This window comes from Aquarana catesbeiana, linkage group LG02 (genome assembly GCF_042186555.1).
Source record: "Aquarana catesbeiana isolate 2022-GZ linkage group LG02, ASM4218655v1, whole genome shotgun sequence".
Taxonomy (NCBI): domain Eukaryota; kingdom Metazoa; phylum Chordata; class Amphibia; order Anura; family Ranidae; genus Aquarana; species Aquarana catesbeiana.
Window position 1 is genome coordinate 706,348,818 of NC_133325.1, and position 15,615 is coordinate 706,364,432.

Here is a 15,615-nt window from a genome sequence, read left to right on the forward strand (position 1 = left end):
GAATTACCACCTAACACCCATTCCCTATATACTCTTCTACTAGGTCCTCCCTACCCCAATAGTGGGCCATCTCCTAAAGACAGTAATATCTTTACACCATTGATAGACTTACATCGATAAATTATAAAAAAAAATATAAAGATAGTCTGATAATGAAAAAAAAATACTCAAATCCATGGAGAAAAACATTATTAAATCCCTCTGTGTTAAAAATTTAAAATGAGAGATTGAAGAGAAATGCAAAAACAAAAGAAATTAGAAGTAACATTGGATAAAATCAAGCTTTACCAAGATGCATATTAACCATTTGACCTCCGGAAGATTCCCCCCCCCCCCTGCATGACCAGGCCATTTTTTGTGATACGGCACTGCATTTTTTTAACTGACAACTGCGCAATCATGCGAGTTTGTACCCAAATAAAATTTATGTCACCTTTTTATGACAAATAGAGCTTTCTTTTGGGGATATTCGATCACCATTACATTTTTTTTTGCATTATAAGCAAAAAAATTGTAACAATTTTGAAGAAAAAACAAAGCAATATTTTTTGCGTGCTGCTATAATACATATCTAATAAGAAAAATTAAAAAAAATCAAATGTCAAAAATCAAAAATATTTATGAAATTTTTATTTTTGTTATACTAGTAATGGCGGCGATCAGCCTTGTTTACATAGGCAGATCTTCTTTCTGTGTGTTTTAACAACGATCGGCGAGTGCTGGAGGACATCCAGTGCACCCACAGATCGGTTTCTGCTGTGATTAATCACAGCAGAAGTATATATATATATATATATATATATATATATATATATATATATATATTATATAGAAGTATATATATATATATATATATATATATATATATATATATATATATATATATATATATATATATATATATATATACAGGGCTTTTTTTTCAGGGAATAGGTGCAGGTACTCCCCTCTTCCAAGTCACCCATTGTTTCTGCCCACTACCCACCTCTGAGCACTGTCCCTTGGTTCCGCCCCTTACCCACCTCCCAGCACCGCCCTTTTTTTCAGAGAAAACAGATCCAAGTATATTTTTTTGGTGCTAAGTAAGCTGTATGGAATTTGTTAATGATAATAAAAAAAATATAATAAATCCCCTGCAGCCAGCAACAATAGCCCCCTAAGCAACAATAAAATCCCCAGGAGCAATAGCCCCCCCCAGCAGCAACAGATCCCCCCCAGCAACAATAAACCCCCTGCAACAAAATACAACAGATCTACCCCAGGAGCAATAGGCCCCCACCAGCAACAATAGACCTCCAAAAAGCCAGCATTAATAGACACTCCAGCCGCCAGAAACAATAGACCCATCCCTCAACAGTAGATCCCTCCCAGCAACATAAGACCCCCCAGCAACAAAAAACCCCTCCTACAACAGTAGATCCGTCATAGCAACATAAGACCTCCCAACAACAACAGACCCCTTCCTCAACAATAGATCCCCCAGTAGCCACCATCAATGGGCTTTCCAGTACACCCCTGCACCCCTTGCCATTAAATACGTTGAGTGCTGGAGGTGCCGGAACTGCGTTCCCCCACGTTCCTGCTGAAAAAAAGCCATATATATATATATATATATATATATATATATATATATATATATATATATATACTGCATATATATATATTGTGACAGTAGGAGATGCTGTAACTGTAAAATTGATAGTTTGGGGGACACAGGGTGTGCACATCTGCTTGGTGCAAGACTACAGAGCATAGATGTGGACTGGAGAAAACTGCTTTCACAGCTTTTTCCAGGTTTTGGTATTCCGGTGTTCTGCCTCGGCGGATAATGACCCCCCTGTACTGCGCAGGTGCAGCGCTTGCGCAGTACGAACACCAAGGGAGCAGCCGAAAATCTCTGAAGCTGAACAGCTGTGAGTCAGCTTTAGCTGGCACCTGCGCAATGAGCAGGACATTGTGCCCGACGCTGCCACACGCTCCCGATGCTCGTGCTACTCTGCAAGGGCAGGGTGTATTACTGTCATATCGTGATAAGGGGCAGATGCTACAGAAGAGGTCGAATATTAAATTAAAGGGCAGAGCTGTTTGCAGAGCATTGGGAGCGTGCGGCATTGTCTGGTAGCATCAGGAGCATCTGTTAGAATGTGGTGTTCATTGCGCAGGCGCATGGTGTTCATTGCGCAGGCGCGGTGTACAGCTGACTCTCAGCTGTGTATTTTCGGTGGCTCTCCGCCGGGGGAACTTTTTCAGCAAACTTCGAACTGCGCAAGCGCTGCTGGGGAACTTTTTCGGCAAGCTTTGTACTGCGCATGCGCAGTACAGGGGGTTCCTTATCCGCCGGGGGACCTTTTTCGGCAAGGCACCGGCATGGGGCTCTGTAGTTTGGAGATTCCATAGTGTCTTGGGTGGGACAGGATCTCCAACCCTATGTCCAGACTTTGTAGATTACCAGCAGGGTTTGTGCTGAGGTGAGCACAGCACTTTTATAATGAGGGTATGGGAAGGCCTCAATGCTCCCAGTTGGAGATTGCTCCACATCCAGAGAGACAGGAGGTCTCCAGGAGTCAGAGGGGCTGCAGGAGGCAGCCAGAACATGTGACTGCAAGAGGCAGTGCAACGGCCTGTGAACTAAGGCCAGAGCGGAGCTGTGGGCTCTGAAGTGAAGCCATCCACATTGAGGAATTCTGTGGTCTGTGTGACCAGGATAAAGGGCAGAGGTACTGCTAAAGAGAGCCAGGTGGGCTAGCAATTTCTGTTGTGTTTATTTGCTGGGGAAGAACCCCCGCGTGGGAAACCTTTATGTTACAGACTTTTATTTGCCTTTTTAATAAAAATGGACTACCATGCCCTTAAATATAGTTCCTGACTGGCTTGAATCACTGACAAACGCATCTGCCACAAGAGCTAATGGTCCCCGATATTACAATATATATATCCTGCACAGGAGAGCCGTCCTGTAGCAGTAAGTCTGCTATGGGGCAGTCCTAAAGTGGTTAAATATTACATTAATAGGGCTGGAGGCTCTTGATGCCATTATAGACCAGTTTACTAAATGGCAGATCAAAAGTTCTGGAGATTCTACTTATCTTATTGTTGCATTTAGTAGGGTAGGGATGCTTACACTGACTATCCTAATTCTTGCATTCTTGAGAATGATATTACTTGCCTGAAAATACAGCAAAATGTGTTTTATAATAAAGAAAACCTCCAAAAAGAACTGGAGGAAAAAGACCAAAAGTCATCACAATATGTTAGAAACTAAATCAAAGTTAATAAGTTGTAGACATGTGAATATCAGCAGTAGACAGTTTACAAACATCAGTTGTGAGCTTAAGCCCTTCATAGGGAAGCTGAAGCCAAGATGTTTGTTATACCTGGATAACTTGTATTTTCAAATAATTCAGGCCATACATTTTCTTTTCTTCATCCAAGTTTTGAAGAAAATTTAAATTGCTCGATTTCGCCATCAACACAGTCAATGTCGATGGGGGAATCACTCCCGTAGCACTATTGTGTTCTGCCAGCGGGGACCCTTTCCCACTGGCAAAATACAATGATCACTGCCGACGGCTACAAAAATAAAAAAATATATAAAAAAACAGGCTGTTGTACTGAAATTGGAAAAAACAAGATAAGTGTAGCGCTATGAAATTATGAAAAAGTCCACTGTGGGAAACATTAAACCAGCAGTTCAAGATATAATTGACAAAGAAGAGTCCTCCTTGGGAATGGAATGAGGAATCTTCAGGAGCCAGACACTTCAAATATGTAAACCATCTGGAATGAGAACATGCACAACACCACCAAAAGTGAGGAGGCTTACCAGAATCGATGGACCCAACGGGGCGTACGCCGGGTCAGATAGGCTTAGGTGGTGAGTGGCTGCAGGTGGCCCGGAAGGGCGATGTTGATGGAATAGCTTACACGTTGCTGTGTCCCTCAAAACGATGCCAGAACCGGGGGGTGTGGAACAAAGGACACGTTGGTTATGTCCCTCAGAGCGATATTAAGAACCAAGAGATGGCAGTAGCAAATGGAAAAAAGGAAGGAATGGCCACATAGTGTAAATTCGTATAAAATTGAAAATTTTATTAAAATTGATATACACTCACATGTAGATGCGTAAAAAACAGCGCTGTAGAGAAGTGGCGACAGTGGGGTCCTACCCGACGCGTTTCGTCTTCATAGACGTCGTCTGCATGTTCTCATTCCAGATGGTTTACATATTTGAAGTGTCTGGCTCCTGAAGATTCCTCATTCCATTCCCAAGGAGGACTCTTCTTTGTCAATTATATCTTGAACTGCTGGTTTAATGTTTCCCACAGTGGACTTTTTCATAATTTAATAGCGCTACACTTATCCTGTTTTTTCTATTATTCATATCTTGTTGGTTGTGTTAGCTGCTTGTTTCTTCTCTGGCAGCGCAGAATTATTTTGTACATGTTGTACTGAAATTGAAGGATAGATTGACTTCAGTACAACCAGCCTGCCCATGGATGGATCGAAATTCAGCCAGGTCCTGCTGAATTGTCCAAATTTCAATCCGGCTACAGCCGGTTTAAGAGTCAGGTTGATATACTCCCCCAGGTACATACTTAGCTAGTAATACAGGATAAGGATGACAATGAAATGAACCTCAGATCCCTTTTAGGCTTCTCTGATCTTGGTACTATAATGCCTCCCTCACAAATCTCAGACAACTTAGTCTCCACTAATGACTCCCCAATTGGATATGAGGAACTAAAGAAAATTGTCCTAGCTAGTATTATCCCTGAGGAGAAAAGAGTTAGGGCTAGTTTACACTTGCTTCAAAACATGGCTTCAGACAGGCTTTGTTAAAGCTCTCTGAATGCCAGTCAAAGCTTCGGTCACTAAATAGAATAGTTAGCTTACAGTCCTGTTTACACCTTGCTTTTGCTTTGCTTCAAAACTTATACCCCATGTCGCTTTAGTGGTGCTTCAAAGCGTCTTCAAAGCCTCCATAGAATTCTATGACAAAGCTCGCTTGAAGCCCCTGCTGCTTTTGAGAGTTTTTAATTCAGCTTTAGCTTCCCTTTGTTTTAGAGAAATTGCAGGTATGAGATCTGCCAAGCTTCAATAGAGCATCATGGAGGCATAACCAAAGCTTCATCGAAGCGCCACCAAAGCTTCAAAAACACATCATAAAAGCATGTTGAAGCGGTAGGCGCTTTAATGTGTGTTGAAGCCATAGCAAGTGTAAATGAGCCCTTACAATTAGAGAACTAGAAACATTTGCAGGGCAGAAACAAAAAAGCAAACAGTTTTTGAGGAGGCGAAGACATCATACTTTGTGCAGCTATTAAGATTATTTAAACAATTCTCACTAAATAGAAAAATGTTTAATCTAAAATTTTTTTTTGCTGACATGTTTTAGTACTGATGTGCCAAGATAGTACCATTCCCTGAATGGTATTTCAAACTGTTTATAAGGTTGCCACCCATCTGGGATTAACCCGGGAACTGCGTGTTTTGAATCACGTGTCCAGGTTTCAGACTGTCTGAAACCCGGACACCATAGGTGTGTGCATGGGGAGTGCTGGGATCACTCCATGCTGTGCAGAGTCCCCCCCTACAGGCCCCCCTCCATCCCAACCCCCCCTAACACCACAGTGCTGCAGGCTTCCCTCCTCTCCTCTCCCCCTGACTGATGCGGGGGATGTTTCAGGATGGAGAGCGAGGGAAGGGGCAGTAAGTATGTCTTTTAGTGGCCCCTTCCTTTTCTGAATGAACACAGTGAGTGAGCGGTACCAATAACTCACTGTGTTCATTCATGACTGACGCATAGTAAACTAAAGCATAGTAAACAGGAAGCTGCTCAGCTAAGAGCACTTCCCATTAATTAGTTGTCCAGTGCAGCTAAGGATGCAGAGATAGGTACTGGGGAATCTATGTCCTCGGTCCCTTTTTATGTTTAAAAAGTGAGACATCAGGCATCTGTTTAGACCCAGATAGTTTACCAAAGCCCCCCAACAGGGGCTCCTAAAAAAATATTTAAAAAAATAATATTGTAAAAAATAAAGAATAAAAATAATACAAACATAAAATTGTGAAAAATAATACAAAAAATAAAATAATACAAATAAAAAAACTACTAACACTGTCCTCTGCTCTACTGACACCGCCTACTGTCCTACTGACTGAGACCATCCACTGTCCTACTGACTGAGATCATCCACTGCCCTACTGACTGAGATCATCCACTGCCCTACTGACTGAGATCATCCACTGTCCTACTGACTGAGACCATCCACTGTCCTACTGACTGAGATCATCCACTGCCCTACTGACTGAGATCATCCACTGCCCTACTGACTGAGATCATCCACTGCCCTACTGACTGAGATCATCCACTGTCCTACTGACTGAGATCATCCTACTATTATTGAGACCGGACTGTGGCTCTCTAAGTAACCGAGTACCACCACCACCTAGTGCGTAGGCGTGCCAACTGTCAAGTGGGCTGGCTGCAATTGTCTAAGCCAAATGTGTCTGTGACCCTCAATCTCAAACTGCCCAGAGCCAGCATAGTCCCCCCCCCCCCACAACTGAGAGGAGAGGAGAGAGGGCTTATTCTGCTCCTCCTCCTCCTCTGGCCCCTACCCCTCTGTGTCTGCCCACTAACACTCCAATCCCTGGCGTGTGGTGCCTCAGAAAAGGAATGTATGGGCAGGAAATGTTAAGCCCCACAGCCGGCAGATACATTGTACATGAATGGTGCTGATGTCTGAGCCTCCATCCTCGGGTGAGTGAGCTCACCATCTACTATCTGTGACTTAAGTCTCCCCCCCTCTCTCATTTCTATTTCCTGCCTTCAAGTGAGTGAGTACACTAAGATAAGGGAGAATTTGAAAGAAAAGGGATAGGGGGTTTCAAGTTCCCCCGGCCCCTTTTATAATGGGACAGTGGCAGCTAAGAGGTTTCAAGGTCCCCCTTTTTAAAAGTAGGTCAGGGTACCTTGAAACAGGTGAAGGGGGGGATCCTTGAAAACTGGAAACTGGCCACAGAAGCTTCTAGAAGCCTAATGGACCCCTATATAAAGGGGGTTCCATCAGGGAACAACTGCCAGTCACCTCAGGAAGTCGTCAGCGGCGGAGCTCTGCAGAAGAGCTATAATACTAAGCTCTTTGCTGCTAACTCCTGAGGTGACATGAAGACGCTACTACGTCAGCTGATAGAACGAGCGGAGACCGAAGAAGGAGAAGAGTGGCTGCGCTTGTGCCTCGCCTTACCTTCTGGGCTGGAGGCTGAAGAAATTCCCGCTGCAGCGAGCAAAATGGGACCTGAGGGAAGCAGTTCCAGCAGCTGGATGGATTTGGCATCGGCGGATATTGTGCAGGAAGACGTTCCTCCCCTGGAGCGGCGAGGTCAAGAGGCGGGCGGAAGATCTAGCGTCTCTGCTAGAGAGAAGAGGATCAGTAAAGCGCGGCAGCCGTATAGCCCCCCTGTGGTTAAGAGCGGAACTACAGCAGAGAGGTCGGCTTCACAAGGGGCGCGGCTAAAGGTGAATGACGTCAATGGGGGCATGCGCAGGACGAAGAGGAGCCGATCAATCGACATTCTCTACAGAAAAGTTGCCTAGGCAACCAACTAAACAAGATGCAAGGACAAGCAGTAGCTGCAGTGGTGACACGCCCAGAAGAAGTGAAAATGATCATAGCTTTTTTCAATCGGCAGCAATAGGTGACAATGAATTTAATAGCAGTAATGAGATGCCATTGCCTCCTGCTGCAATACAAGGTGAGTTATCAATACTAAAGGATATGAGTAATACGTCTAATGTACAGGATGTTTCTAGCGTGTGGAATGTTCCGGATCAGCTGCGATCGGACAGTTCGGTTGCAGCTGATCCAGCAACCAATGCAGATCATACAGTGCAGAGCCATATATACCATGCCAAGTATATGCAGAGCCAAGCATACCATGTCAGTCCTCACCGCTAGGTTTTCATTTAACGACTAGGGTTAAAGACAAAATATGGAATAACGATTTTATTGATTTATTATCATTACTTCCTTCTAGTAGGGAATTTCTTCTGAATAATAAAGAAAAATCTAAAAGCGATGATAGAAGAAGGCCGGTGGCCAGAAATTTTAATAACTGGCTTCAGGCTTTCTGTATTTATCCGAGTACACTTTGCGAAAAATATCCAGAACGTAGTGTGGGTTTATTTCATCACATAGATATTATTCTAGAAGCATATAAAAATTTTGGAGGATTTGGTTGGTTCGTCTATGATGAGCAATTTAGACAAAAACTAGCAGTACATAAACATCTTCCATGGGGCAGTAAAGATATTAGCTTATGGCTCAATCTTTTATTACCACAAAGACCAATGTTGGGGCGTCTAATGCCATTAACAATTAACAGTCCTTTGACATCTTACAAAAAAGGTATTTGTTTCGCCTTTAATGACGCACACTGTAAGTGGGCTACCAATTGCCGCTATAGACATGAGTGTGCCTATTGCTCTGGCCCACACTGTATTAAAATGCTTTAAGAAAATGGCTTCAACTCAAACTCTAGGCAAGGAGTCCTTTCTTAAAGGGTCCGTCACCAGTGATCATTCAATACATGCTGCCATGGTTACACAGGTACCCAGATCGGCTGACGGCAATAATGCTTTATAACGGTTTTACAGAATGTTTTCAATTACCTTCATTTAATGAAAAAGGTTGCAAAATTGTTAAAAACGTGCATTCGGTAAAAATTTTAAAACATATTGTGAGGGAGAAAATTGCCACTGAAATTACAGCACATAGAGTTGCGGGTCCTTTTGAAAATCCACAGTTTTTGGACTTCAGAATATCACCTTTGGGAATTTTGCCTAAGAAAGAGCCTAATAAATTCAGGGTTATCCATCCTTTATCTTTTCCTGAAGGTAAGTCCCTTAACGATCAGATTCCTGATGAAATTTGTTCGGTTGAATATGCATCATTTGAGGACGCAATTAAATTGGTAAGAAAATTAGATCCAAATGCACTATTAGCTAAAACTGATGTGAAATCTGCTTTTAGACTATTGACTATTCACCCGAACAGTTTTAACTCTTTGGGCTTTTATTTTGAAGGGAAGTACTATTTAGATAAATGCTTACCAATGGGATGTTCCCTATCCTGTCAGCATTTTGAAGCATTTTCTAGTTTCCTAGAATGGGTGGTAAAAGAAGTTTCAGGCTCTCCTTATGTTTTACATTATTTAGATGATTTTTTATTTCTTGGAGATTATAGGTCCAATGAGTGCGTGAATCTTCTTAAGTTATTTTTTAATATATGTGAAGGTTTTGGAATTCCTTTAGATTCAGAAAAAACAGTATTGCCCGTCAATTGCATAGAATTTTTGGGAATTACAATTGACACATCCCTTATGAAATTTAGACTCCCCAGACAAAAATTGGAAGCTATTTCTGAGTTACTGATAACTTTACTCCGTAAGAAAAAAGTACTATTGAAAGACATGCAAAAATTGCTGGGATTTCTGGCATTTGCCACAAGAATTTTACCAGTTGGTAAATTTTTTTCCAGAAGGCTTTATTTTGCTATAGCAAGTTTAATAAATCCTTATTTTAATGTTCGCATGTCTTCACCATGTTGCAGCATGACTTTGTTTCGGATAAAGATTTTTGCCTAGCAACGGATGCAGCGGGGTCGATAGGCTTTGCTGCTGTATGGAACAATCATTGGTGTGCATTAAAGAACAGTGTGTTTTTAGAGCTATTCCCTATTATAGTAGCTATTGAAATATTGGGAGAATATTTTCATAATCATCGTCTACTTCTTAGTACAGATAACAAAGGAGTGTTGTTTGCTATTAACTGCTTATCATCTAAATCTCCTCCTGTTACAAAGCTATTACGGTATCTTGTGTCAAAATGTTTAATGTGTAATATTTGTTTGAAAGCATGATACATCCCAGGTAAGGATAACATGGTAGCGGATGCTCTCTCTCGGTTTCAGACGAAACGATTTTTCCAGCTGCTTCCAGAAGCGTACAAGATAGATATGGTATGCCCGTGCAATCTTTGGGAAACAGCGTGATTTACGGCAATATAAAAAATTAATTGGCACCAAAGACTTGGTTAGGATATTCTTCAGCCTGGTTTTCCTGGATATCGTACTTTAATTCTATGGATATACATTGGTCAAAATTTAATGAGCATATGGCTCTGTCTTTCCTTAATAGTTTAATGAAAAATAAGTTTTCATGGTCACATATTAATAAAATAATATGTGGAATTTCATTTTTTCTGAAATTAAACGGTTTCCCTTCATTGTTTAAATTTTTCTCTTTACGTCAAGCACTGAAAGGCTGTAAAAAATCAAACTTTTCAACAGATAACAGACATTTCAGCTGCTTTATTGGAAAAACTTTGCTTCATTACAGATAGTATTTGCTTTTCTAAATATGAAGCTTGTTTATTCAAAGTGGCTTTTTCCATTTATTTTTTCGCGGCATTGAGAATTTTTGAGTTGATAGCAAACAATAAAAAAGCCTCTAATGGTCTTCAGTTTGCAGCGATAAGAAGTAGTGAACATTGTGTTTGTATTTTACTACATCAATCAAAAACTGATCAATTAGGCAAAGGTTCATGGATTACATTATATAATTGTAATAATACGGTAATTTGCCCAGTACTAGTACCAGTAGTGTTCGACTATTTGGTCATGAATTGTTTTTTGTTCATGAGAACAGTGTTCCACTGACGAGATTTCAATTTAGTAGAGTTTTGAATAAATGTCTGCATACTCTTCAATTGGACAAACTACATCTGTCCTGTCATTCATTTAGAATTTGTGCTGCAACAGAAGCAGCGAAACTTGGATTAAATAAGAATAACATTAAACGAATTGGCAGACGGAAATCAAATGCTTATGTTTTGTATGTGAGACCTAATGTCCCTAGATGAAGACACGTGACGGTGTCGTAACGTGTAGGGATTGGCTGGAGAGGCACACTCGTTTTTGAAGCACAAGTGAGAGGGCGCTGAGAACGCCAGACCTTTTTTTCAATACTCTGCCTGATTTTATTATAATAAATGTAAGAGCACTACTAAAGAATAAATATCCCCCTTCGATTTTAAAACTTTATCACACTAGTGGAGCCTTCTTCTCTCCCCCTCCCCTATCTTTGTTTTATCTCCCCCACCACTGAGAGAAACACCTTGGAGACACAGAGAAAGAATGATGAAGGATCAGTGATAGAGAAAGCCAGGATTCCAGTGACAGCCTGCACACCAAAAATCCTTAATTACTGAATGCTTCTTTTCCACAATCTGAAGGTGAGGGTTCCGAGAGACTGTTAGAGAAGACACCACCAGCAGGGTCACACACATATTACACCCTTTGTGCCAGAACCGAATAGAAGAACCTCATTTATATATTTATAGACTTTTGTATGCTGCAACCCGTTTTTTCTCCATAATTATCTCCCATCAACAGTGCACTGATAAGGATTTTCTCACACCATTCTATATGTTACTATATTTGATGTTTACAACAAGAGTTATTTTACTTACTTGCACATTTAATAACCACTTTTAAATAATGGTTTTCTAATATTATTGTTTTTATTCATGTGTAACTTGTAATCAACTATCACCATTAGAAATTAGTGGTCACAGATACATACTGCATTATAGAGACAATTGATCCTTGTAGTAATAGCCCATCCACTAGTATTTAATTGGCACCTATTCACTTTACATTTTCACTTTATTACACAAATTTATTACACGTGGTTATTTTATAATTTTTTATAAATTGCTTTTTTTCTTCTTATTTCATCCAATATTGCGCAAAATTCTTTTTTATTATAGACCTAATGTCCAGTTTTGAATTGCAGGTACTCCAAAAATTATATGGATCATCGGACACTCCTTTGTGTTCTGGGCCAATAAGCGAGCATTGAACAGGGTTTACGGAGAGAATTTGGATTTGGATCCAAACAATTTTCAGATTTATTGGTTTGGTAAAAGAGGGATGGTTTGGGAGGAATTAATAGCGGTGTTGGGACGATTAACTTATGGATGGCCTTTACCTGATGTTCTGATTTTACATCTTGGAGGTAACTATATCGGCAAATTAAAGACCTTAAATATATTGTTTAAAATCAGATCGACCATCCAGGACTTAAAATCAGCATCTCCCAAGACCGTCATTGTCTTTTCGGAAATCATTCCTCGCTTAGTTTGGTTACATGAAGATAGGTATTTCAGTCTTTGATAAAGTAAGGAAACGTATTAATAAAAGAATAGAGAAATTTATATCCTTAGGTTTTGGAATATCTTTTAGACATGAGGATCTAGAAGGAGCGTTTCCAGGGCTTTATCGGAAGGATGGCATACATCTTTCAGATATAGGCCTGGATATATTGAATTTGAATTTCCAGACAATAATTGAACAGGCCGCGGTTTGGGGGAGATAGGCAGGAGGCTTGTTATGGCTCCTGCCTTTGTGGGGACAATTTATTATGAAATGTATGGTTGTTATACAACTCGAGCTATAAAAGCGGAGTTGCTCAGTTTGATATTGGTATTTATGATGAAAAAAGTTATTGATGAATTCTGATGGATGAATTATTTATACAGTTGTTTAATATGAATTAATTTGAATATGATAAACCAATAAATAAGCAGTGGCCAATAAAATAAATTTTATTAATCCAAAAATATTGTTTTTGGTGTATTTATTCAATTGATTGTCTGGAAGTTATATAATTTAGCTGCTTACTGTCCCATTAGATGTAAGGGGTGTTCTGAGGACTCTGATGTAAGCAAGGCTTTGGGAATCCTGATTTAAGGGGGAATGCTGGAAACTCTAATGTTGGTGGGGTCTTTTATGAGCAGAAACTCCCTTTCATCAGAGTTACCCTTTTAACCCCTACGTGGAGAGTAATTTTTAATGTTATGCAATAGATTTTTAATGGTACATAATAAAGTTGTTTTTATGGTACTCAGTTCTTCCTTATGTCCACACAAAGTCCATGACTACATATTCTATTCATAGTTGTACACAATTTGCTAGGATGTGGACATATAGCACACACAGTCTGTGCTCACACTATACAGTAAATATGGGTCCAAAGTGACTTTATCCCTGGCCCTAAGCATGCCTCCCAACTTTTTGAAATGGGATTGAGGGACACCTATCAGCAAAAGTATGCAGGCATAGGACACACCCCTTGCCACGCCCCATTAAAGGAGAATTGTACAAAAAAACAAGATTGGTTAAACACACAAGTGCTTTTTTTACCACTACTATTCCTTTATATTGGCTTTTGGAATTTACATATGCAGCAATTTAGAAATCAGATGAAAGGTTTAGCACTTTGAAAATACTTTTTGATAGATAGAAAGTGCATTTTGTATACATCTATATAGATAAGACCAAAATGAGGGACAAATGAGGAGGAATGAGGGACAGAGGGACATTGCTCCAAATCAGGGACAGTTAGGAGCTATGCCTAAGTAGCATCATACGTATGTACTAGAGGCATGTACTAGAATGCAACTAGTAATTCATTCATTCACAGAGTTCTGTGAATGAATGAACTACAACTACTGTCAGCCATTGCAGCAAATGGCGTGCAGTTCTCAATGAACTACAAGGGCAATAGTGAGTGAGCGCTCTCATAGTTCATTGATCTTCCTAAACTTCAGTAACTGCCTGCCCATATAGCCTTTAAACCCAAAAGCAAACCTTTGTTATATTGCAGCTTAACAGTTCTTACATGTGATGGCTGCATTAGTTTTCCTTTTTTCTTTCTTCTATTTTCATCTGGTAATCCAGCCAGCAACTATGTTGTTTTTCACAGCACAAACTCTCTAGCAGAACGCATCAGTTTACATGGATGAAACAAACAACTTAACACTGGCAGGGGTGATTGAAATGAACTGCTTTTGTTTATTCATGCAAAACCTTCACCCCAAAAGGAAAAAAAATGTTTGCTGTAACTTTTTATAAAATGTGAGCTGAACGGCCGAGATTTGAACTGGCTTTGGCCGGCTTTAGTGGTCTCAAATCTGATAATACATTTAACATTACAACCCCCCCCAACACCCCCCCCCCACACACACACACACACACACCCCCACCCAGTCTGAAAATGCTGCTGTCTGCTGTATTTTCTCTGAATATCTCATATGTTGTACATATTTTATAAGTAGGCAGACTTAAGCGTTTCTATTAAATAAAACTGTCACCATGCTTCGTTAAAGGTTCTAGGAACATGCCTTGTTGTGGTATGAATAAGCTCTTCTACACCTAAACATATTTTGCTAAATGGAAAATGAATAGTAACACCACATACCTTCATAAAACTTCCGAATTAAAAACGTGGTCAGAATTGTGATAGCAGCAGCTATAAGAAAGCAAACAATAACCTTGAGAAAAATCTTCACATTCGGGTGTTTTTCTAACATCCTGGAAAGATTTATGCATCAGACACAATCACACACATGCTTCTTTTGGTTCAGGCTAATATTTAAGCCAGCAGCTTTGCTTATCTGACTTGGACGTAATAATAAAAATAAAAGTACCGTTTGAAGAGCTGAAGGTTTATTACCCGGAAGAGAATCGCTAGTGTTATATATATATATATATATATATATATATATATATACATACACACACATACACACACAGTGGGTATAGAAAAGAATCACCCCCCTTTAAAATAATCACATTTTGCAGCCTGAAATGAAGACAGACACAGTTTTTGTTTTATCCAGCTGTAACTTATAACATCCAAGTGAGAGATATAACATCAACATGTCAGAAAAAAAAATCAAAAACAGAATCACTGAGTTGGAAAGAGGATTACCCCCTCTAAAAATGACTTGTAAACTCAATCAGGTGTAGCTAATCACCTTCTCAATGGCACACAAAACCATCTGACTTCCAGCTGTGATCATCTGTTTTCATTTTGATTCGCTCAGCATAAAAAGAGCTTTCTTGGAGCATTCAGTCCCTGGTAGTGCAACTGAAGCAAACAATCAAGTATGGGTAGCAAGGCACTGTCAAAAGATCTCCAGATAATGTTGTGGAGAGGCACAACTTTATCAATGCCTACAGTGAAGTCTATTATTAAGAAGTGGAAGTTATTTTGTACAACACAGACCCTCTCTAGATCAGGATGTCGCTCCAAACTGGATGGATGAGCCAGGAGGAAACTGGTCAGAGAGGCTACCAAGAGGCCTACAGCAACTCTGAAACTGTTTCAGGAATTTATGACAAAGTGTGGTCATTGTGTGCATGTGACAACAATATCACAAATTCTCCACAAATGTGGCTTGTATGGGAGGGTTGCGCCTTAAAGATTCTGAGGCCACATGGAAAAAGGTGTTATGGTCAGATGAGACGAAAATTGAATTATTTGGTCTCAATACCAAACTATGTGTCTGGCGGAAGCTTACCATCCAAATAACACCATTCCTAGAGTAAACCATGAAGGTGGTACTATCCTGTTATGGGGGTGTTTCTTTGCAGCAGGGACTGGAGCACTTGTCAGGATAGAATGAAAATGTTTGGGGAAAAATATCATCAAATTCTTAAAGAAAATCTGCTGCCCTCTGCCAGAAAGTTGTCAATGGGAAGAAGG

At 40.2% G+C, this 15,615-nt stretch overlaps 1 protein-coding gene across 1 annotated transcript in view; it reads right to left on the reverse strand.

Annotated features, from left to right (window-relative positions):
• Positions 1-14,501, reverse strand: part of ADGRG7 (adhesion G protein-coupled receptor G7) — a 76,934-nt gene extending 62,433 nt beyond the window's left edge. The window contains exon 1 of the mRNA XM_073616954.1: positions 14,326-14,501. Within this exon, the coding sequence (XP_073473055.1) occupies positions 14,326-14,437 (112 nt within the window). The 5' untranslated portion in view covers positions 14,438-14,501. The remainder of the gene's footprint in view (positions 1-14,325) is intronic.
• Between the last annotated feature and the right edge of the window lie 1,114 nt (positions 14,502-15,615).